This window comes from Mesocricetus auratus, unplaced genomic scaffold (assembly GCF_017639785.1).
Source record: "Mesocricetus auratus isolate SY011 unplaced genomic scaffold, BCM_Maur_2.0 Super-Scaffold_100010, whole genome shotgun sequence".
Taxonomy (NCBI): domain Eukaryota; kingdom Metazoa; phylum Chordata; class Mammalia; order Rodentia; family Cricetidae; genus Mesocricetus; species Mesocricetus auratus.
This window is the reverse complement of record NW_024429194.1, coordinates 5,612,409-5,637,080: the sequence shown is the minus strand read 5'-3', so window position 1 is coordinate 5,637,080 and position 24,672 is coordinate 5,612,409. Positions and strand designations below refer to the sequence as shown.

The 24,672-nt window shown below is 45.1% G+C and overlaps 1 protein-coding gene across 12 annotated transcripts in view; it reads right to left on the bottom strand.

Annotated features, from left to right (window-relative positions):
- The window catches only part of Ptprm (protein tyrosine phosphatase receptor type M), a 649,476-nt gene that overhangs the window by 218,475 nt on the left and 406,329 nt on the right, over positions 1–24,672 (bottom strand). For 8 of the 12 annotated variants that reach the window (XM_040752893.1, XM_040752897.1, XM_040752894.1 and 5 more), the window contains 3 exons: positions 12,248–12,521; positions 11,229–11,265; positions 4,604–4,678 (listed from right to left, as the gene is read on the bottom strand). In XM_040752893.1, the coding sequence (XP_040608827.1) occupies positions 4,604–4,678; positions 11,229–11,265; positions 12,248–12,521 (386 nt within the window). The remainder of the gene's footprint in view (positions 1–4,603; positions 4,679–11,228; positions 11,266–12,247; positions 12,522–24,672) is intronic. The other 4 variants (XM_040752899.1, XM_040752901.1, XM_040752905.1 and 1 more) reach the window with 1 other exon arrangement.

Sequence of the window (24,672 nt, the reverse complement as noted above, 5' to 3'; positions counted from 1 at the left end):
GCATGTGAGAAGCATCCTCTTAAGCTTCCGTTCCCGCCCAAGGTGTGGTGGCTGCATTTCTCCCTCATGGGGTTACAGGAAGGCACGGTAGAAGTTTGCAGCACTGTATCACAACACAAAAGCTTCTCCTCGGTATACACCTAATTCAGTAGCTGTGCGTCTGGAACTTGGGTGGTTACATTTTGTTTAAATTATCTGCATGAGCCGGGCGTTGGTGGCGCACGCCTTTAATCCCAGCACTCGGGAGGCAGAGGCAGGCGGATCTCTGTGAGTTCGAGGCTAGCCTGGTCTACAGAGCAAGTTCCAGGACCGCAAAGAAACCCTGTCTCAAAAAAACAAAAAATCTCTCTCTCTCTCTCTCTCTCTCTATGGAGAGAGAGAGAGAGAGAGAGAGAGAGAGAGACTTGAAGAGCCAAATCCAAGATAGCTTTTCTCCGGTCCAACTCCAGAAGGATTTCTTTCAGCCAATACCCAGGACAGGGCCTGAGGGGTAGCAAGCTGATTGGGCCTAGTTGACAAACTCAGTTGGGTTTGTCACAGACCAACCTATCTCCAGTCCTTTTGCAATGTCCTGCTTTTCCCAGTTGTCCCTCATCCACCACTCGTTTCGTGAACCCTTCTTTAAAGGGCCAGCCATCTCCCTGCAAATCAGAACTTGTGTAACCACGGGGTAAAAAATCTATCTTGGCCGCTCTAACAAACGGCCACACCCAGTCTTTCACTTCACACATGCGCCTTATGCGTTGCGACTCTGTGGAAGTACCTACTGCCAGGCTCCTGTGCTCTCCCCATTGCGACAGTGAATCTTCACTGTCACTTGACTGGATTACAACCAGAGGGGAAGGTAGCCCTAAGGTCTGTCTCGGGATGCTCGGGATGAAAGGTAGTACCGTGTCACGGGTGGGGTCCCAGAGCGAATAAGAAGCCAGCTGAACACCAGCATAGCTCACCGGGCTGCCTGACTGCGGATGCCCTGTCTGCGACCAGAGCCCTCTACACCTGCCGCCATGACTCCTCCACTGTGAGGGGCAGGACCATCAACCTGTCAATCAAAATGGAGGCTTGCTTAAAGGCAGGTGTTTTGTCACAGCGGTGAGAGAAGCTGCTAGTGCAAAAGTTCTCCCTCCCTCCCACACTGCTTTTCCATGTTTCGATATATCTGATTTGTCCTTACGTCCCAGAAGTCATTTTGTCTGGAAGCATTTTTTTAGGCCACAGGCCTTGCCATATTAGATGCATGAACAAAAACAAATGGATGATAAGAACTTGCTCAAGGAAATCATTCTCCACAGTACCTCAGAGTTGGGTAGGTAATTAAAGCATAAATCAAATCTTCATCTAAACAGTCTAGCCTTACTTATTTAATTAATCCTAAGTTCTTACAGAAAATTTCTAACATGTTTAATTTTATGTTTTCTTCCGAAAGCAGTTCTCTATTACTAGGGTTCATAACGCACCAGTAGGAGAGGAACTGAATTTAATAGAAAAAAAAACAGGAAGAATAGAATGCAAATGTTTCTGCTTGTATCTTGGGTGGTGAGCAGCACTGGAAAATAGTGTCTGTTGGTTTCAACTAAACTTGGTGTGTATGTGAGTGTGTATGTGTGTGGCTGTGTGAATGTGTGTGTGAGTGTGTGTATGTGTGTCTATATGAGCGCATATATGCATGTGACTGTGTGTATGAGTGCGTATGTGTGGGAGAATATTTGTATGTATATGGCTGTGTGTATGTGTATGAGTGCGTGCATACTTGTGGCTGTGTGTGTGTATGAGCGTATATGCATGTGCGTGTATGCATGTAAGCACAAGTGTACTGGCTGATGGCATGTTCTCAGGGCTGAGGACAGATGCTGAAGATACCCTCCCCTTAGGGCAATGCCACAACCGTTTGTGGCACACAGTCCAAGTCTACAGTCCCAGCCCCCTTTCTGGATGGTCCTGGCATCTGTGCCACTTACTCAGTATGTTCACTCCAGGAGCACTGTTAATGTCACCAGCACTAACAGTGCTGGGGTCACTACACTAACAGGCTTGTTTTCTGTGATGTTATGTGAACCGAGATGGCCTTGTTTACACCAAGGCATATCAGACCTGCTCCGTACGCAGGTACGAGAGGAGCAAGGGTAAAGGCTCGCATCCTCATGAGAGCTTCTCGGTGGGCTTTCAGCCCTGCAGTAAAACAGACACCAGAGCTGAAGGGCACCTCAGAGGGCAATCGTCCTGTTTTGTTAGTTCTAGAAGAGACAGGACTAATAGAGTAGATGAAACAACTGTTCACAGAGTGACAGCCTTCTGACCATTCACTGCTAAGCAGTCAGCCTCACGGGAGGGTTGCTGAAACATGCCACTCCCCACCCCCGCCCCCGCCAAGTGACCCGCAGTCTACTGATGTCTCAGTCTAGCTTTCTGACCTGTAGGATGCTCATGCCCCACTCAAACGTGCACAGGTATATATTTAGTTGCTATTGATACAACTAACCCTGGTGCCAAGATGCCTGGGTAACCACACCAACCAAGACTAAGTGTGTGGAGCCAACCTTGACACCTTGAAGGGGCACAGATGCCTGTCATGACATGATTGGAGCTTTGGGCTTGGGAATAAACCTACAGAAAAGCACAGTCCAGCGGCTGGCGCGCCCTCCAGCTGTTACAAATGGGAAAGGAGTCATCAGTGAGACGTGATGGGTAGGCCAAGCCGCCATTCAATCAGTAAACAAACAGGGAAGAACAGCACCTATCATTTTTCTTCCCCAGGTAAATGACACGGGCAGGCGCCACCCACCGGCAGCCGCGAGAGGAATGGTGGCCTTACTGTGTGCCCTCCCCTCAACGGGTCATGATAACGCGCTCTGCCTCTGAGGCCTGCTTCGCCGAGTATCTTGCCAACCCCAGATTTCACAGAGGATACTTTGCTGTGGGCTGTCCCTGACTTCACGGTTAGCAAGCACCACATTTCATTTGCTCGCAGAAGCGGACGGGAAAGACAGAGAAACGGGCAACTTAACCCGGTTTCCCTTTTATTTTGGAGCCAACTCTTTGTCAATGACTCGTTTACAAGACTGGTTGCCCAATCGTGTGTCACAGGGGAAGGAGGTTAAATTCCTCAGGGACTCCACGTAGCCCTCTGTTGGACATCGAAGAGGAACAACACTACTCGATCCCAATTGTCAGGGTTGGAGAGGAGAGGAGTCACGCTAAGAAAGGCGATGTCCGTCCTTTATCCTTTATTACTTTGTGGTGGGAGGGCCACATCGAAGTTTGGGAGAAGGAAGAGATATAATAAGCAGAACTTGAACCGGCAAGAGAAATATTCTTAGAAGCAACCTGAAAGCAAGAGTAACGCCAAATAAGCCTAGAGCTCTAGGGTTCTAGGGCTGAAGGCTGAGAGCACGCCAGGCTTCTGACGCAGAAGAAGGTAGAGATTAGTCTGTGTCTTCCTTCATCTTCTCAGCCAGTGTTTTTCCTGAACATCGTTTGCTTGATGCTTTCTAAATACAACAGCCTAGGCAGTTATGGCTTCTCATCATGAGCTAAGTGCAGCATGGTTCTTAAATGTTAGGGATTCCTCCAGACGCACAGAGAACAAATGCTCAAGTGGAAATTAAATGAGGAACGGCTGTGAGCTTCCTGCTCAGCTTTAGTGAAGCCTAGACTCAAACAACAGGGCTATACACCTGCGAGCCCTTTGGAAACAGGTTTCTGAGTCCTGACTGCATGATTTGATTGGCAGTCTTGACCGTGACGTGCATTGCTGCAGGGTGAATCATTCTAGAGTTCACTCAGCACCCACCTGCATGGGTTGTAATTTACTGGACTTCTCTGTATCAACATACAGAGATACTTGCTTGAATTTACAGATAGGGCATGTGAACAAGCTACCTTCTTATGCTAGAGACAGGCACCAAGTTGGGTTCCATGACTCTAAGCCAATCAGGGTTATTTAACTTTGCTAAATTATTTATTGCATTTCTCTTGCAGATGCGCCACTGCTCTGCGTAAGTGCTTTGCTTTGCAACAAGGATACAAAAGAACGCAATCAGCTTCAGCAACAATGGTACATACACAAAGGACTCCTTGAGCAGCATCACCCCAGACAGCTTCGGGGTGGCTTTGCTTTGTAATACTGGCGGGTGAGATCGTTTTGCTAATGCATGTACAAGCTCAATCCCGAAAGATGAAAAATAAGCTTTCTAGTTCTCTAATCTCAATGCCCTTTTAGATTAATTTGGAAAAAAATGGAACACATTTTTCTTTTCCCCCAGCATTTTCTTTGAAATCCTATCAGTTGATGTCACTGCTCTTCCAAGTCCAGCAAATTCCATTTCTCTTTAACATTGGGGTAGAGAGGAACATACCTATGACAGACAAGACACACGGATGGAAGCATGCAGTGGGGTTGGACTTGATGCATGGGTTCAAATGTGCACATAGAAGAGGCCAAGCACGTCACTTACGTCAATGCAAGCAAAGGTCTGCACCCAGGGTCTGGAACATTGTAAGCAGGCCTTAAGCAAAGGAGGGAACGTGGGGGGGAGGGGTAACGAAGCTGAGAGAAATGAGCGGGGAATGGGCAAGATGACTCATCTGTACTTGAACGTCTGACCTGTTAGTTGGCCGTCGCCTGCAGCAGGGGCGATGCGAATGTAAGGTGTTGTAAGCTGAGTCACGATTATCGCAGCTAAGGCAAAGGAGGATTCCCAGGTCAGCATGCATGAGGGGAAAAAAAAGCCAGACTGAAGCTAGGCTAGCAAGAAGAATTCCCATCAGTATAGCAAACCATCTCAACTTTGTTCTGAAAACGGCACGAAAGAAAAGGAAAGAAAGAAAGAAAGAAAAAAAACCCACACACACAGAGCAAGGTTTTCATCTTCCGAATTCTCTTCCCTTAAGTCGGGCAACTGGCTTAAGTGATGCTGTTGGAAACTTTGCCTGAGACCCTGGAGAGATCAACGAAACAGAAAAAGAAGTAACACTCCCCCACCCACCCGCCGCCACAGTGTGTGTTCTGCATTGAGCTGACGGTGGCGAGAGAGCCCCTTGCTAATGCTTATGAATCTTTACCTCTTTTTAGACCACTTTAAACTATGTGGCCGGGCTGGTGTCCCCCTACCCCCACAACCACCTTTGTGTAGAAAACCATATTCTTTCAACGAAACACATTTTTATGTACATTTCTCCAATAACCAAGTTTCATGTACCTTTCTATGAGGAACCTATTTTTTTATCCCCCCCTCCATACACAAAGAAATAACCTGTCTTGAGGACAAAACAGAAGGCCCTACGTGCCTTTACTGTCATTGTCACAGATAACCTGTGCCCAAAGATATAGTTAAGATTTGGAAGTGGACCACGCTGGCCTCTTGGTGAGCCTACACAGTTTGTGGTTAAGCAGTTAACATTTACGACACAGATATTGGGGGGAAAAAACAGATAATTAAAACGTCAGTTGTAACACAACACAGCTGGAAAAAAATGATGCAAAGAGAAAATATTGGAAAATTAAGAGCAGGCTTGCATGAAAGATTATTCATTTGCGTGGAGCAGCCTGGGTACTATTAGAAATGTGACAGCAAATAAGGGAAATAGATCACCCACCATCTGCAGACAATTAAACCCCAAACTGCTGCAGCGTAGCATTTCCAGCGATCCCTCTGAACCACTCAAAAGGCTCCGTTCCTTACAGCTAGATGGCCACCGTGACTGAGCTGGGGAAGGGTGCCACGGTTGCTCTCACGCTGTCATAGCCAGTACTCTAGCCCCATCCTCTGAGATGAACCGACTATTTGGTCACACTTCCTCGAGGCCTTATCAAGATCACTTTCCAGGCCCTATCCGCTCAGCAACTTTGAATATGGCTGCAGGTAGTTGCGCATTCTAAAATGCTGTTTCCGGGGGCTTGTGCAGCAGCAGCGTTGGGACCCGTTGTGCGTACCACGCACTTGGCGCTTTTGTTTGGTCATAGACCGCTGCTGCGCTCCTCAGACAGGTTTTGGACTACTTACAGGAACATCTGATCTGCTCTACATTTGGTGAAAGAAAAGATTATAGAAAAAACAGAACACTTATCTGATATCAAGAAAGTGACTCCCATAAACCAAACATACTCAGAAGTGGCTATGAGCAGCAGGTACTCATAATTCAAGAAGAATTCAAACTACAAAGCCCGACATAAAGCCCATTATGGATGTACATTATGAGAATCAGGGAGTATCCATCGGCTCTGTTTCCTGATTTGTAGACTATATTTGTGATTGTTGGTTTTAGTTCAATAAAAGCATCTGACTGCTGCTGGTAGGCTTACCACTTTTTTTTTTACAAGTTTTATCAGAAAACAGCCAAATTCAATTATTCAGGTGTCATCTGTGGCCTTTCTTGTCCACCAACACAGAGCTGAGACTACTTGTGACAGAAAAGTCACATCTACAAAACCCTGAAAAAAAAATGCTCATTCTTGATGAGCTAGCCCCTTAATAATTAATTTCTTAATTTATCCTCAGTGCTGGAGATTAACTTTTGGAGTCTAGCACGTGCAAAGGAAGTGTTCTCCTATTGAGTTACAGTCCTAGCCTAAGATCTCTATTTCTAGTTTTGGGTGCACTAAAAGCTTTCTGGCCCCACCTTAACATGCCAGGCAGGTTAATTTGTAAGAGACATTCTTACTAAATTTGGCAAAATTAAGACAGAAGTCTCAATCCAACCCTTTGGAGAGAAATACTAGAGGGGTTATTGTGGGCCCTGCTTGAGGTGCGGTTGTGCGTGTGCATGGATAAGGTCTCTGAATTGCCCCCGGGGTTGTGTGGTGAGTTAGATGGAACTGTTCAACTGCTCTTCCCATACTTCATTTGGCAAGACTCATGAGGAATGAGTTTGGGGTCCGAGGAACTTGGGACACACGGGGACTCTTTAGCATCTTATCTTTTAGAACTTTTCAGGGGCCAAGACATCCCTGATTTACATTTCCAAGATGATTTTAGATCAGGAGAAGAAAACATTTCTCCACAAAATGCTGAATGGTGCAAGCACTAAACCCACAGCCTGAGCCCGAACAATGGTGGATTAGCACATGCGAGTGCCCTACTCTAGCTTTTGTTTGCTCCCCGAATTGAATTGTGAGTAATTAAAAGGACTCTTAATTAGCTTTACATCAGCACACACTTCCACTCTGTAGCATGATGGCCTAGAAAGGATGGCATTTCTTTGAACAAAAGAATTGACAAAAGAATGAAAAGGAAAACAGTGTTGGAGAAACTTCTCCAACAGCCTAGTGATTTAAAAATAAATAAAAAAGAAAACATTCACATTTCTGAATACAGCTGGAAATTGTATCAGGACAATAGAAATCCTTCACTTTTCTCAAGGTCTCCCGGCAAAGCACGCTCAAATTCAGTGGAAATTCGGGTCAAACAAAACTCCAAACTTACAAACAGCAAGACATTTCCCAGAAAACATTCACCTTAAAAATTGACTCTCAGAACAATAACTTGTTTTCCTCACATCTAAAGGTGAGAGCCTGACTTTTCTGGTTGTTTAGGAAGAATTTAGCATGTGTTTGCAAATGGATTTGGCTTTGATTCACAGCTGCCCTGTTGTTAGGGAAGGCTTTACAAGGTGAGGAAAAATTTAACACTTAACGACCTTCCTCATGCATCAAAGTCCAACTCCTAAGACACCCCCAAACTCTTATCAACTTAAAATTCCCACAACTTGATATGTCTGTGTCTAGACTTCAACATTTACAGGTTACTCTGTACGTAACAAACCGAAGGTATCATACAATTCTTAAAATAAGTAGAAGACAGCAAAACTCCAATGACTGCATCATCAAGGAGAGACATAATTGCATTCTAGTATGGAAAATATTACCTTATGCAAAATTAATATATGCAGCTTAAGCTGGATGTTGTATCAATTAGAATGAACTTGCCTCATTTAACCAGGAAGAACAATATATTTATAAGACAGACTTGGATTTTTAAGTGTACATCATCAGCTTAGAACTGCTCTTCTGTGAAGTCTTCCAAAGTCACATGGAAATGTTTCTATCCTAACTGTTAATATTCTTGTAGAGGAGCTTTTAAAATATATAAAGCTAAAGAAAGCATATATACTATAATTATTCAGGCGTGAGATTCAAAAGAACTGAACTAATAAAACTATGAGTGTGATTTGTAAAAATACAATAAACACCTGGAGAAGTAAAAAATAGTTAAAAGCTCTCCTATCATCCCAGGTACAGACTGGAAAGGGCAGGGTTGTATACAAATATGCAAATCCTATTACATGGCACCTTCTTCTGATTCAAGAGAGGAGGGTCTGTGATGCATTTATCGATACTCAACAATCAAGCTAAGGTCACACCAACACAGCTCTTCCCTGGATCCACAAACTAAAGAGGCATAAAAATATGGGCAACCCATCTAAGCAGGGCTGTGGGTAGCAATTCACGCCTTACCTTTTGTTTTCCCTGTGTCTGTTTTTTGTAAGTCTTTATATTCAAGATGATGAATGTCAAAACACATCTTTGGAATATGATTAAAATAATCACAACATTAAGTTTATAAATAGTATGAAATCTAGTCTTAAGAAGCACCCTCTTACTGGAAATTATGAGCTAGCTCGTGGGGAAATCAAATCCACCTCGGGACCTCCTCTGTAAAGGCAACTTGTCAACAGTGGGCTCCCGGGAGGGAGTGTCAAGTGCTCGGCACACTCACAAGCTCACTGGGGAAGGCAGAGTGAACTGGAGGCTCTATACTACCAAGCCGGCAGTCATGGGTGGTGAAGCACACCTGCAGTGTGAGAACTCTACCCCGTGGCGCTAACGTTATCAGACCCGCCCCATTTCTCTGCTTTGACCTAGCAGTTTAGGCGGACCCTGGGCTACTAAAGGATGTGAAGAAGAAGGGAGTTGTGTCCCATTGAGAAAGAGCTGACGCGTCAGTTCGTCTCCTGCAAGGGACTTGCTGAAGCTGTGTATGCTGGTCTCGAAACAGCATAAAATCATGTCACGTGCCTGGGGGGGAGACTGTTTGCTGAGATGTGTACTGGACTGTGGTTTTTAGGAGACAGAAGTGACAATGTCAGATGGTGAATATTAAACTGTGTGTGTCATTCCTTGCCCCCCCATCCTCTCTCACCCCACCAAAGACGTTATTTGGATATAGTTTGCTGCTGTGTAAATGTTTGCAAATGACTCAGAAAATATGAGTGGGGAATATTTAGCCAATCAGGTCATCTGATTGCCTAATCACCCTTCGGTGAATTGAAAAACAAATTATAATATTGATGAAATCTAGCTGATGGGAGAAAATGATCCAAATCACCATCTAATTCAATCTATTGTGAAAACAGCAAACTTGTCAGGCTTCCATGTTTACTAGGATGTTGTTGATACGATTGTTTAATGATGTAATGAGCACGGTGACATAAGTATCAATGCATCCACATTAGATTGGGCAGTGGCTCAATTCTGATAAAGGGAAGTTTGGACGGTTATAGTCTTGAAGTACCATCCGTTAGATCTCTGCTGGGTGGAGATGCTGACGAGGCGTCTAGAAGCTGTGGGTCAACCCTTCACACAGATCATTAGATAAGTGACTTTGGTTAGTTCGTTCACCTCCACCCCACCCACAATCTTCATCTTAAATATTTAAGAAGTGGTTGCGTCCGTCTCCTACTTGAGACAAGGGTAATGAAACAGGCAAGAGGGACATATTCAAAAGGGCTTGAGAAATGTGTAGCTGTGACGGTGAACATAGGGCTTTACAGACTGGCACCTGAAATGGATTTACTTATTCAGACCACAGGGCTAAGTGGAATGTAATAATGCAGGTCACCAGAGGGCTTCTCTCGATCAGGACCATGAATTCTCGATGGAAGAGTATGGTGGGTGCCTGGTTCAAGGGCTTTGTAGAGCTGTGTCGGTTATCAGTTGATAGCATTTGGCAGTTGATAGGCTATACTGAAACCATAATTTCATATACTACTAAATCTGCTGCTGTGTCAATCAGGTAAGATATGAGAAAAATAAAGTCCCCCAAAATGTCTACAAACAGATGGATGGGAATAGAACCCACAAGCCCCTGTGAACAAACAAAATACCAAGGAGCCGAGCATCCCACCTAAAGCTTGTCACAAGTACAACCAGGAAGATTTGTTAACGCTAGACTGGAAAGGCCATGGGTGTTCATAAAATAAGAATGCACAAGGAGCTGGAATACTATTCAGGGACATCTCAGCATATCTCAACTGCCTCTTAAGGTTGGACAAGGAAACTGTGGTGCTTTTAGCCAAAGAACCCATCCACTGTGATCCGATTAAAGGTCAAGTGACAGACCCAACTGTACCTTCTTCTCTTCATGTCTAATGAGATCATCCAAATCTCTTTACCGTCCCCCTGGCTCCTCTGATGGCCTGAAAGAGCATGCTTAGTGACAACTGTGAATGTACAAGGCCTCAATTACGTTTCTGTATGTCTCCGAGGGCTTTTCTGGATGCTCCTCTATTTCATGGCTGAAATGTGAGGCCAGGGCACATTGCCTGTGCCTTCTTCAGGAGACTCGCTGTGAGGAATGTGTGGTGGTGAGAATTCCTAGCCACAATCAGTGCTCAGACTTGAACCAGGTCTGAGAAACAGAAGATCCACTGTAACAGGCCCTGGCTCCATCAGTATAACAGCCGAGGACTTACAATGACATAATTACATCACTAAGAAGCAGATGGCGTGGCAGGAGCCTGCACCTATAGCCCTAGCTACTTGGGAGGGTCACTTGAGCCCAGGTGTTTGGACATCATGGTGATGACTCATCTTTAAAAAGGTAGGGGTGTGTGTGTGGTATTTTACTTTTTACTCCTTTATGTATGAAGATTCACTATATATTCCAGTTATCATTTGCTTAAGTTTAAGTCATGGATAATGACATCACAGGAAATTAATATCCTTAAAATAACTTTCATAATGATAGCCATTGAAAACTGTTTGGGCTCTAGCAATGTAACTTCTTATTTTAAAAAGATATCTACATGAAGCAGTATCAACTACCATAGTGTCCTAATGCCTACACACACACACACACACACACACACACACACACACACACACACACGATACACATACATAAACTTATTTCAGTGGAGTTCTAAGTGCATTTTCAGATGTTTTCAAACAGTCTAAGATTAACTTCAGGAACACAAATGAGTAAGTAGAATATCTCAAAGTTTCAACCTACCTTTTGTGGCCACTCGGACACAGTCAATTTTGGTTTCCTGTATCAAATGAAGAGGGAGAGATTATTACCTAGATTGTATTTAAAACGATGGAAGTGTAATTCTAGTCAGTTAATTCACATAAGGGGAAGATCTCACTGCTTTCCAGTGTGGCTTTTCCACCGAAGCATGCCAAGATATACTTTCTGCTACAAGGAGAGAGATAGTAGCTATTTCTGAGCCACAAAGAGAGAAGTGATACTTTCATTTTCTCTACCTGGTAGCCCTTGACTCCTCCAGCCCTGTCCCTGCCCCCTATGCAACGTCACTGGAGGAGAACCTGCACCCTGCCTCATATTGGCAAAGGTCAGGGGGCAAGCCAGCGGGACCTAAGCTGGGAGGCAGATCGAGAAGGTAGGGCAGAAGTTTCCATGTCTGGTTTGCAGTCTTCTCCATACCCTAGGCTGGTCTGAACAGACGATTTCAGGGTTGACTCAATAATAATAGTTTGTTATTTTTTCTTTGCCTCCATCTCGTCTTCCTAAAGCTCTTTTCTCTCGGAGGAAAACAAGATGTCTAACTCAGCCAGCTGCAGGATGCATGCAGTCTCGGAGCCGAGGCAATGGGACACAATGTTCTTCAAGGACAGATACTGTGGATCTCACCAAGTTTTAAATGAGCTGAATGCATGAGCTGTAGCTACGCTATTTTCTCACCAAGTTTTAAATGAGCTGAATGCATGAGCTGTAGCTACACTATTTTCATCAGCTAAGCAGAACCACTAGCCAACTTTCGGTAATAAGAAAGTTGGAAAATAATAACTATCATGTTGACAATATGCTTTCCTAAACCACGGACAGAAGCCACACATACTCAGTCCCCGCCGTAAGTTCCTCTTGATAAGTTGACTTTTAGAAATAAAGTTTCTAGCCGAAGTGCACAAAAAACGTGGCTGGGTTTTGTTGTCACTGCTCTGTCATTTAACCCGTGTTTACACGAATGGCACCAAAAGCCTTAACACACAGCCATCTGCCACACTTACCCCATTGGCTCTACTAGCAGCTTGGTAATAAATTCTGTAGCTCTTATGGGGGAGGAGGGGGGTGTTCCAGTAGCCGTTGTATGTCTTATTGTCACCAATGGTAAAGGGCTGGGCAGCTTGGAGGCTGTCTGCTGGGAACTCTGCAGCAAAGTAGTACTGCGAGTTCAGCACCGAAGCGTTCTGGAAGTGAATCGGCACTGGGTAGCACTTCAAGATCTCCGTGGTCTTCTTGGTTCTCCGAGGGCGCTCCTCCTCAACGACTATTTGATAAACACTAGAGAAAACAAAGGGAAGCATCTCTTGTCTAGACTGCAACAACGAGTTCAACCTACAGCACCCATGAGTTTTTTTCCACAGTCACTGAACTGATCCACTCTATCTTCAGTTGGCCAGGAATTTTGGACACATCTAGGACAAAGAATACTTTGGACATAGTGGCCCTTGTTCAGTGCTCTCCCTTAGCTGTTCCCCATGCAAAAATAACACGAAGAATGAATGTACGTGTGTGTGTGTGTGTGTGTGTGTGTGTGTGTGTGTGTGTGTGTGTGTGTGTGTAGGCATGCCTCTGGAGGTATTGGTTGTCATCCCTCATGAGTTTTCCACCAAAGTTTTTTGAGACAGGGCCTCTCACTGGGGGACCTGGGGCTGGATGGCTGTTCTATCTCCTCGCTTGCCTATTACGAGTGTGTGTTACTGCTCTGAGCATTTCTCCAGGTGGCTTGGGACTGGACTCGGGTCTTCGTGTATAAGCAGCAAGGACATCACACACCCCCCTCCCCATCACACAGTTACTGAGAACAAGGTTTAAAAGCTTTAAAAATTTCACTGTACAAGTTTCCATTGTCATCTTCTCACATATAACTGAAGATCAGTTTGCACAGGATAAACTGGGCTTAACGGTTAAATGAGGTTATATTAACTGTGGGTTTGTAAAGAAAAAAAAGTAACATTTTATCTATATAAAATGCATGTGAAATTTCAACAGTCACGCAACACGAGGTGAAGTGATCAATACTGGTGAAGATCTTCCTTCCCATCTTTTCCTACATCCTGTGCCCTGGACCATTAGTGGAAAGAGAAGTCTATAGAAGAAGATGACAAGAATTTGGAATCAGAATTCCCAAAGCCGAGGTTGTACAATTATACAGTTAATTCTAAGAGAAATCTTGAACAATGTCATCTGAATCACACATACAGATCAGATGTGAATGACAGTTGGTCCCTTTTACCAGAGCACACTCTGAAAATTGTTCAAATACTGAAGCAACTTTAGGAGACTGGGAAGACCTTAGAATGATGGATTTTTGAAAAATTAAGGTATTTGCAGTCCCTAGAATGATGAACATATGAAGCAGTTTTATAGGGGAAAAAGTATATCTTCTTGGGAGAGACACACAGAGAAAGGAGACAGAGACAGAGAGACAAAGACAAAGAGACAGAGAGAAAACAGCTTTCACAAACAAAATCAAAATTAGATGAAAAGCCTTCCAGGCAGAGAGACTCATCTTTGTAGTATTGGAAAGACACGGTGGTACCTTCCAGTAATGAGCTAACCCATGAGGTGCTTGAACAACAGATTGTGGATGTTGAGGGAAGCATGGTGAGGGTGCTTCTCACCCCACTTTCCTGGGGGGGGCAGCCTCTGCTGGTCTTGTCTGCATGGTTTCTGAATCTGCAGCCAACCAACCTGTCTACCTCTGGGAACACAACCACTTAACACTCTCTATTACGGCCATAAAGTACCATCAGCCTGCCATCCTGTCTAATGAAAAATCAATTATAGAGCATGCTGTGCGGACCGGTAGTTCCCAGTGTTACAGTGTCATGATGAAGTAGATTCTCACCAGTGACGCAAAACAGAAAAAGGAGAAGGGAAGGGAAGTCAACTCTTCCTCACATCAAAGACTTCCCACTGGGTCTTGTTAGGTACAAGGAACTACAGAATCTGGTAGGTGGCCTCGGTGATAGAGGCGATATTAAAGGAAGTAGTTACCAAGGCTCCTATTAAAGCCAGGACACACAATGGAAGGCTGGGAAGGCCAACCTACATTTCTTTTTCCTTGACTTCTTACATTTACAAACATTTGCCCACATGGATTTAAAAACATATGAAGGTCGACATGTTGACACTTCTTTTGTTAAGAGGGCTGCCACGCTAAGGACACGTGTTGTCAAGAGAACGTGACAGGAGGAATACAGCATGAACACTTCTCTCCCGTTTTCCTTGGGAAGCCAACCACCAGGTAACAGGCTCACAGAACTTGAACCTGGCACTCACAGGACACATATGGTTGTTCCAGCCAACAGGCAATGTCATGGGGGCACAGAGTGTGAGATGCCTCAAGAAGACACACAGCTGGGCCTTCAGAAGTGTGGGATCCGGATAGACTCCAAGGAGCTTCCCAGGGCACTCTGTGCAGACCCATGTGCAGCACAACCCAACTGTCGACAGCTTCTAGATTCTTTTCAGTGCTCTCCTTCATATCGAATGGAGTGGGCAGATCTCTGGCTACAGTTTGCTTTCAGTAGCTTAGCTTCCTTCGCCCGACTGCAATCCCCACACATTATTAGTCTCGATTCTCAAAAGAGAGAGGAGATGTCTTAGGCTTTCTGTTGCTGTTACGGAACACCATGACCAAAATGCAAGTTGGGGAGGTAAGGGTTTGTTTGGCTTACACTTCAGCACTGCTGTTTATCACTTAAAGAACTCAGGACGGGAACTCAAACAGGGCAGGATCCCAGAGGCAGGAGCTGATGAAGAGGACATAAAGGGGAGCTGCTCACTGGCTTGCTTCCCATGGCTTGCCCAATCTACCTTCTTATGGAACCCAGGACCGGCAGCCCAGAGATGGCACCACCCACCAAGGGCTGGGCCCTCCCCCACTGGTCACTAAATGAGAAATTGCTTTACAGCTGTTTCTCATGGGGCGTTTCCTCAGCTGAGGCTCCTTCCTCTGATGACTCTAGCTTGTGCCAAACTAACACAAAAAAACAGCTGGTACAACTGACCCCTTGTCAACCCGACACACAAACGCATCACTATTAAGCCACAGCCCTTCCTTTCTTACTCATCCCCAAGATCTTAAATAAGGTCCAAAGTCCCACAGTCCTTACAAAAATCAAACGCGTTAAAATTTCAGTATCTTTAAAATAACCAGTCTCTTAAAGTTCACATCGTCCAATTGTGGGCTCCTCCAAAAATCAAAATTAAATACCTTTTTCAAGAGGGAAGAACCGGGGTGCCTTAACTGAACCAAGCAAAAACCAAGCTCCAGCAGTATAAATAAATAACTCAGTCTCAATTATCTGGGATCCACTCACAATCTTCTGACTCCTCAAAGGGCTTGGGATGCTTCTCCAGCTCTGCCCTCTCCGGCACACACAGCCTGTCTTTTTCTACTCCACTGCTGCTACCGGTCTTGGTGGTCGTCCCATGCTTCTGGCACCTCCAAAATGTTGGGGGCCCTCGCTGCAACCAGGCTGCACCATCACCAACAGCCTCCCATAGGCTCTCCTCACAGTGCCAAGCTCAACTTCTCCGCATGACCCCTTCAGTCCTGGGCTTCAATTGCCACCGAGGCTGCACCTTCACCAATGGCCTCTCCTGGCCTCTCACAGTGCCGAGCCTCAGCTGCTCTCCGTGAACCCTTCAGGATTTCAAAACCAGTGCCACCTGGGTGACTCTTACACATTACCAAAGTCCTGCCGCCAGCCAGCACGAGCTACAGCCATGGCGGCCTCTGGAACATAGCTTCTCTGTGCTTTCAGGAAACACTTCCCAGAAGATTTCACCTCAGTGATGCTGGTCTCTTCTTAATCACTGCTAATTTCTTATCTCCAGCCAAGCAGCATTAAGTTTCCCAGCAAAGCAAAATATTGCTTTAGTGGTTTTGGTATGTTATTAATCACAGCTGATTCTTCAACCCTAGCTAACCAGAACCACAGAATCTTAACTCAAAATAGCAAATACCCCTGGTAGAGTCTTTAAACTCTCCTCTGAAACTTTGCAAGCCAGGCCTCCATCCTCTTCCCTGCTGTTAACATTCTTATCTTCCAGATTCCACAGAGCATTCCCCTGATCTCTCACCATGCAATGACTCTTCTCCCACAGTCTTCCCCAAAACATGGTCAGGTATGTCACAGCAACATCCCACTCCTGGTACCAATTTGTCTCAGTTACGGTTCTACTGCTGTGATCAAGAGTTGGAAAGGAAAAGGTTTACCTGGCTTATACTTCAGCATTGCTGTTCATCACTGAAAGATGTCAGGACAGGAACTCAAGAACAGGGCAGGGTCCCAGAGGCAGGAGTAGATGTGGAGAGGAGCTGCTTCCTGGCTTGCTTCCCACAGCTTGCCCAATCTACCTTCTTATGGAACCCAGGACCAGAAGCCCAGAGATGGCACCACCCACCATGGGCTGGGCCCTGCCCCACTGATCACTAAATGAGAAAATGCCTTACAGCTGGGTCTCACGGAGGCCGAGGTTCCTTCCTCTCATGACTCTGGCTTGTGTCAGGTTGACACACAAAACCAGCCAGGACAGGAAAGACGGATAGAGCAAACATATCAACATATCTTTTTATTCTACAGTGTCATCATTATTCTATTTTGTTACTAGTCACTAGTCGAATTTGTCAATGAAATTTTATTATAACAGTGTATATAGGGAAAAACATAATCCACTCAGTGTCTGGTACTAGTCGGTTTCAGGAGACCCCCGAAGGACTTGGAACAAATATATCTACTGCAGATAAGCGGTCGCGTGCAGTACTAAACAGCCCATCAGACAACACATCAGCAGGAGGGAAGGGGTTAAGGTCAAAGTGCAGTGATAAATGACACCTGCTCTGCAGCAGATGGCAACTTAAACAGCTTTGAGAAAGTTTCTCCTTTTCCTTGAAAAGCTTTTGTTGAGAACTGGGAAAGTAAATCGGGCTAGACTTTGATCCTACCACTCCTAGTATCTGAGGTTTTGAATTGATGTGAGGGATTCTTATGTTTTCCTGTGAAAATGGATGGTTATAGGTGGATTTCTAATGTTTATTGGATACATTTAAAATTTTTGCCAACACACATCAACTGCTACCATAAAATGGGTGAGCCGTAATTCCTTGCTCCACAAAGGGTCCCCACTCAACAGACTGGAGTCTGGCACCGTCTTCCGTTAGAGTCAGTCTTTTCGGTTCATTTGATGTATGACATGATAGCCAAGGTCTCTATTCACCAGAAACTTCTGAAAGCATCCTATACAAAGCGGAAGCAGAAGCCCAAAGACGTCTGACGTCTGATGGAGCACTTGGCAGCCAGAGCATAACTGATGCTCTCTCCATCAGTTATGGGTCAGGGGATGCTTGCTGTCATTGCTCACTCGTCCTACTGGAGACACTCGTGAGGGCCAGCTGCCCAGTGGAGGGTTTTCCCTTGTTCCTACAGACAGTCATTACACAAGCTGGCTTCTAGTTTCAAAAGTACAGTACCTTTAGTGCTGTATGGAGATCCTTTCTCCTTTTATCACATCAAAGGATTTATCAATGGTACTGCTATTTTTTTAAACCTCAACCCTCTCCTCCATCTGGATCATACCAGATGCACTCTCCTGGACTCTGCCCTGACTTCAATAACCAGGCCGCTGCCTCCTCATCGTCCTCATGTGAAAACCCTTCTTATAAAAACTATTTCTCTCTTGGGCATTTGTGCCACAGGGCATATGTGGAGAGCAGCGGGACGCTTGCGAGAGCCGGTTCTGCCACGCGGCACCAAACTGAGGCCTTTATGTTTGGCAGTAAGTGTGTGGTATGTTTCCCCTCTGACCCATCCACAGCACTCCCCCTTTTATTGAGACAGGGTCTTGTGAATCTCAGGATGGCCTCAAACTTTCTATGAAGGTGAAGATGAAGTATAAAGGTAATTCTGTGATGGTGACCATGTGTTCATGATGCCTGTGTGTGGAACTGCACAGGCCATGGTGTGTGTGTGTGAGTGTGTGTGTGCAACCACACAGGCTATGGGGCGTGTGTGTATGAGTATGTGTGTGTGTGTGTGTGTGTGCAACGCCACTGGCCATGGGGTATATGTATGTGTGTGTGAGTGTGTGTGTGAAACCACACAGGCCATGGGGTGTGTGTGTTGTGAGTGTGTGAGTGTGTGTGTGGTGTGTGTGTGCAACTGCACAGGCCATGGGGTGTGGGTGTGCGTGTAAGTGTGTGAGTGTGTGTGTCTGTGAGTGTGTGTGTGTGTATGTGCGCGGTGGGGGAGGGTCTAAGAACAATGGAATACAATTGACTCTTGGCTTCCACTTTCACAAGGGCTCTAGGCATCTAAGCCAGGTTTCCAGGCTTGCATGGGGGGCACCTTTACCCACGGCGTCACCTCAGAGGCTCCCTCTTGATTCCGAGAAGCCTATTTGTGAAAAGCAAGCAGGATGCTTCTGCGTCTCCAAATCCTGATCCTGACTTCGCCTGGCACAGCCTGCTTGTCTCTATCCTCTCCTTAGCCTGGGTCCATTCCCACCCTTGGATGCTGTTCTCCCTAACATGTGGGACCCGGAAGTGCTTCTCCTGAAAGAGGGCCTCTGTCGTCTCTTCCCAGGGCTTATGACCAGTCTGCTGTTTTCATCTGCTCCAGCTCAACTCTGGATCCACAAAAATATGTTCCAGTGAGGAGTTCCAGTCATTGGTGCCCCTGGATCATTGCCTCCAAGTCTTGGAAGATCCTTGGTGAAGATGGCCAACACTTACTCATTTTTTTCCTTTTTTCTTTTTTCTTTTTTTTTTTTTTTTTGGTCTCGGAAGTACATATTTTTGAAGGTATAACATAACCCCAAAGTGATGTCTAGGTTATGTGTGACAGTTGGATCACTGATATTTGAAGACATAATATAATACTGAAGTGACTCCTACATAATGTGGGGCAGCAGGATCACTGATAGTTGAGGAAATAACGTAGTGTAGGAGTGATGATACCTAGGTTATGTGTGACAGTTGGATCACTGATATTTGAAGACATTATCTGTTCTACTTAACTTTGCTATCGATCCTATTTTTATTCATTTCTTGAACACCTAGCAGTGAGAAGAGTATCACCAAGAGGAAAAGAGTTGTATGCAACCATGGGAATGGCCAACTGTTAGGCTCCCTTGGACAACCCGCAGTTAGGTCTGCATCTGTCTCCTGTGCTATCTTTGACCCATCTTGGCTTCCAACAGCGACTTCTCCTACCCCCTCAGGGCACGTGCCGTATGGGTACGGTCACTGACCGATGAATCCAACAGGCACTGTTTAGGTGCCTCCTGTGTGCCAGGCTCTGCCCTACTCTAACTTAAACAGTCCAATTTATTATTCTCTCATGAAGCATTTCTTAACGAGACTGAGTTTTGTGTGTGTGTGATGAACACCTACATGAACATGAATGAAAGACCTTTCCCTCCCCCTCCCCCTCCCCCCCTGCGGGCTACAGTTTAATGGAGGTCAGATGGACATTTGACAATTAAACAACCATTCAATGTTCTTCCCTTTTAGCCAGCTGGCTAACTTACATTGAACTCTCCTCTCCAGATTCACCACACTTTAAATGGCTACCGTCTACTCATCCCTGAAAATATTAAGGAAAGAATTAAGTTGCCCGCAGCAATTTCAAACCCCCAATGCCTTTTCATCCTTGCTCCACAAGACACATTAGATTTTCAAGCAGCCAGGCCTCAAATCTATTTGCTCTTTAATAATTTAAGCACTCATAGGTCAAACAGCTCTTTTCTATTCCCCTTTATCAAAGTCCGTGTGCTAATGAAAAACAGCCAAGTCCTCTCTGCTTGCCAGACTGCCTCATACTGCAACCCCCGCTGGGAATTAACATGTCATCAGTCCCCAGGTCAACGGTACCTTGACCACGCTGATGTATTTTCTATTTGTATGAATAACATCAAGTTACTTATGAATTTTGTAAAATCTTTCCATCCCTCATCATAATCTTGAATCTAGCTTTGAAAATCCCACCGTTCAAATGGGTTTCCTGAGAAAAAAGTTTAAAGATAGCAAATTCTCAAGGCTAGAAAGCAGATCAGAAGTTTCTAGGCTCAGCAAGCTGAATTAAAATTCTATTATCCTTTTAATGTATTACTCAGTTTCTTTCTTTTTTTTTTTATTAAAGTCACACCATTCCTAGCCATGTGCATCCTGGAATTCAAAATAAGGAAACAGCTTCTGACAGTATTTGCAATATTAAAGTGCAAGCCACGGTGAAAATCAATCTGCCAGATGTGACATCACTGCGTCAGAACTTACCAATGGAAAGAGACTTAATTTAAAAATTTAATTTATGCCAGGCGTTTCTGTAACAAAACTCTAAGGCCTTCACAGGGAGAAGAAATCTGCATTTATATAGAATATCACATGAAATATAAGCCAGGGAAGAATATCTGAACATCTTTCATGTGCTTCCTTAAGCTAGAGAGTTCAAATGCGACACAATGTTTTCAGTTGTCCCCCAACCCCAAGGCCTTGCAGAGGGAGCTCCCCATAGCCTTGAATTTGCCTTCAAATTTTTGACTCAATTCATTCATACTTGGCTGTGACTCTTTCTTATTATTGATTCTGTTTCTTAAATCATGAAACATTAGGGGGTGACCCTATGTGGGACACTAGGGGGTGACCTGATGTGAAGCATTAGGGGTGACCCAATGGTTCAATTGGAGGGATTCAGAGGACAGGGGTTAGAGATGCCATGACCCTTTCACTGTGACCTTGACCAGGCGATGCTGATAATTTCACAGGCTTACTGATTGCGTTCTTGGGGGTGTCCAATAGTGATTCTGCCTTCATTTGCAATTTGGGGCACAGAGCACGTATTCTATATGTATAGAAAGAGAGGGAGGGGCTGGAGAGACGGCACAGTGGTTAAGAGCTCTTGCTGCTCTTGCAGACGACCTGCGTTCAGTTCCCAGCACCCACAGGGCTGTCTTACAATCATCTCTAATGCCAGCTTCAGGGAACCCAGCCTGTACACATACTCACACACACACACACACACACACACACACACACACACACACGCACACACATGCACACACGCACACACACTCGCACGCATACTCTTACACACTCATGCACATTCTCACATACACACACTCACACAATACAACTTTTTAAAAAGGGGTGACTGTATCAATAGGTTTCTGAAGACTAATTTTTCGGTATCCACAAAACAAACACACCGTACACAGTAAGTTAATAATATAGGATTCAGACTTGTTGCCATGCAACTTCAGTAAATAGATTCCTCCCAATTTTTTTTTTTTGCCTCGGTTATAACTTTCTCCTAAATGTAATAATGAAAGAAAATACTCTCAACAACCTGGTAAGTGCCCTGATTCGAAAGCTGAAACCTTCCTGGTCCTAAATGTTTTAAAGACAGGCCACTCACCCAGCCCCTTCGCTCCCATATGTCTAAATCACACTCAATTTAGACTCCTTTCAGCCCTGCAAAGCTTTACTCTTTCACGTCAGATGAGCTGAAATCTGGATGTGACCACCAAGGGAAGAGAAGCACCCAAGAGGGTGTCCCTGAGAAAACTCGGAAGCCACTAGCTACAGGAAGCCGATTCTGACTTTGCCCCTAAATCAACAGTCGCCCACGAAGTTCCTTTCAAGCCTGGACGTTTCACTTGCTCCTAGCACAAAACTGGACAAACTGTGATGTCAGTAAATGAGATGGAAACTCATCCTCTAATCCCAGCACTTGGGAGGCAGAGGCAGTTGGATCTTTGTGGTTTCAAGGCCAGGCTGGACTACATAGTAAGTCCCAAGAGAGCCAGCACTACACAGAGAAACCCTGTCTCAAAAATCAAAACTAAAAATTATATTTATTTATTTATTTATGGGTGGGGTAGACAGACACTATGCCGTCTTTTCTTTCCATGGTACACAACATGCATTTGGTTTTATGCCAGGCTCTGGGGAAGACGACAAAGAAGAGTTAAACCTGGCCTGTCTGTCCCTGGGAAGGCCAGTCTAAAGGAGTTGGGAACGGATAGCCCCAGAAAGAGCTATCACACAAGAGTCTGAAAAGGGTTTGTATAGAGTACAAAGTCATAGGGCCCACAGGGGTGTCAATGTTTACATCAAGATACCTTGCCCCATCTAGTGCATTGAAGACTTGTGAAAAAAACCCTAGCGTCTGGTCATTGTATCTGTTGATAACACTCAAAGGGCTTTATGTACATTGTCTATGTCTCCAAATACTGAAAAAAAATAAAAATAACACAACATAAATGGACACGATGGCACACTACTCAAGAGACTGAGGCAGGAGGATCTCTTGAACACAGGATTCAGAGGATAGCCTGGGAAACACAAGGAGAGCCTGGCTCAATAAATTAACAAACCAGTCAGCCAGCCAGCCATCTGACCGGTCAGCCCTGGCCAAACCAGCGGCAAACACAGAATCCAAAGCCTTTGGGCAGCAAACATATTCTCCTTTCACACCGTGAATCATCCCTGGGACCCCTCCACCGGTTCAGCAGATGCAAAGTGGGGCTGGGCCCTACTCTAGGTTTGCTCTAAGAGACCTACACCTACCTGTGGTAGCCTTCAAACAATGATTTCCACAATCAGTTCTTACAGAGCCTACTAGAGGCAGAACTACACCGTAGGGCATGAGACTCAGATGGAAGCCACTCAACCGGCCCAAGTCTAGCAGTCAGAGACATCTTTGGGAAAGGCAGAGGAAAGGGCCTGCCATCATGCCCATGCTCGAAGCTGGCTTCCATCGAAGCATTGCAGGTAAAGGCCAACTCAAAACAGTATGTGTCGTGGTGACTTGTGGTAGGAGGCGGGCCCTGGCAAAGAGACAGGAGTTTGCATCTAATACATGGACTCCCATGTGGAAGATTATATAGAAGAAAAGGAATTTTGAAAAGGGAAATGGTTGTGGCATATTTTTATGTATAAAGGCATGATTAAATAAGAGTTGGAGGCAAAGGTAATTTAAATTTCATTGTATAAGTGCCATAACACAACACTGTTATTATGATTGTCAATTATTATTGTTATTATTAATTATTATTGTTGTTGTTTCTATTATCTCTTCCCTGCCATTTTTAAGTTTTAAAGCTTCTTAGAAAGGATTCTTGAAGAACAAACTGCTTTCAAAATGAGTTTTCAAAAAGGTGACTGACATGCGTGGTCATCCAAAAAGCCTCATTGATAAAAAATGACCTTTGATCCCTGGCAGCACCCAGGATTCCGGAATCTCATCTTTAATATAAGTAAACTCTCTAAAAATGCATGGAGGGATGTGGTGGGCAGAGAGGGATTTGTCAGTTACTGATCACACACCAAGGAGATTCGGCTATAGTGAATGATGTACAAACAAGAGAATCCTGGCGTCTGAAAGGCGAGGTTTAATGAGAGAATGGCTTCTTGATCTTTGTGAGTATCTGGGCCCTGATGAGCAGGCTGGAAAGAAGGTGGATTCCATCCAGGAATCCTCTTAGCCAGAGACAGAGCCTTCGTAAGGGTTTACGCTATGACTCAGTCTGACCTCCAGTGGCACAGCTCACTGCAGTGACACGAGTGGAAGCCACAGGGGACTTATCTTCCAGGAGACACGACTCGGTAAGTATCTCTCGAGTGGAAGGAATGAGTAGGAGCGTGTGGCCACAGGTGAGTCTGACTGCGGGCCCAGCTGACTCAGCAGGAGAACACAGTCAGGGAGATGCACACCTATGTGGATCACATTGCTGCTTAACTGACCCTTCACACCTACAGCTTAACCGAAGACCGATGGAGAGACAAACTCTGCAATGTAGGGAGTGGATTTCAGCATAATTGCGAAGAGGTGTCCCAGTGGGTTGGGATTCACAAACTCCCATCTTCAAGAAGCTGGGAGGACAATCACTGTGGTAAAAGAGCAAAAATACTGGCTGCCCCCGAGCCACCCACCCTAGGCACCCCTCATCACGGGGTCTACTGTCCCCCAGAGGCGAAGAAGCAGCCTTTGCTTCACAGCTGAGCTTACGCGACAGAGCAGATGATAGCCATGGCTAGGCAGTGGCTGGGGGAGAAACAAGAGAGGCGACTGCCTTTTCTTAAGCGCTGTTGGGTACAGACGGAGTCAGGAGATTTGTTCCTTCTGAGATCAAGTCCCAGTCTACTTGTCCATGCATGAAGATTGCATGCCATCTAATGTTAAGATGTGGCATAGAAATGAGAACTTCAGAAGCTGTGTTCATAATTGTGCTGACGGACACAACTGTCAGATGTTCAGTTTTTATGTGAGATTCTATTTTCCATGATTTCGGGTTTGAATAGGATGAGACAGAAGAGAGGCTGGGAGGACTTGGGCTCATCCAAGTGGCCTGCTAGTGTTGTTATGAAGCAGCACAGTAGGCACAAACAATGTATAGCGGTCAGTATGGACAGACTGTGGTT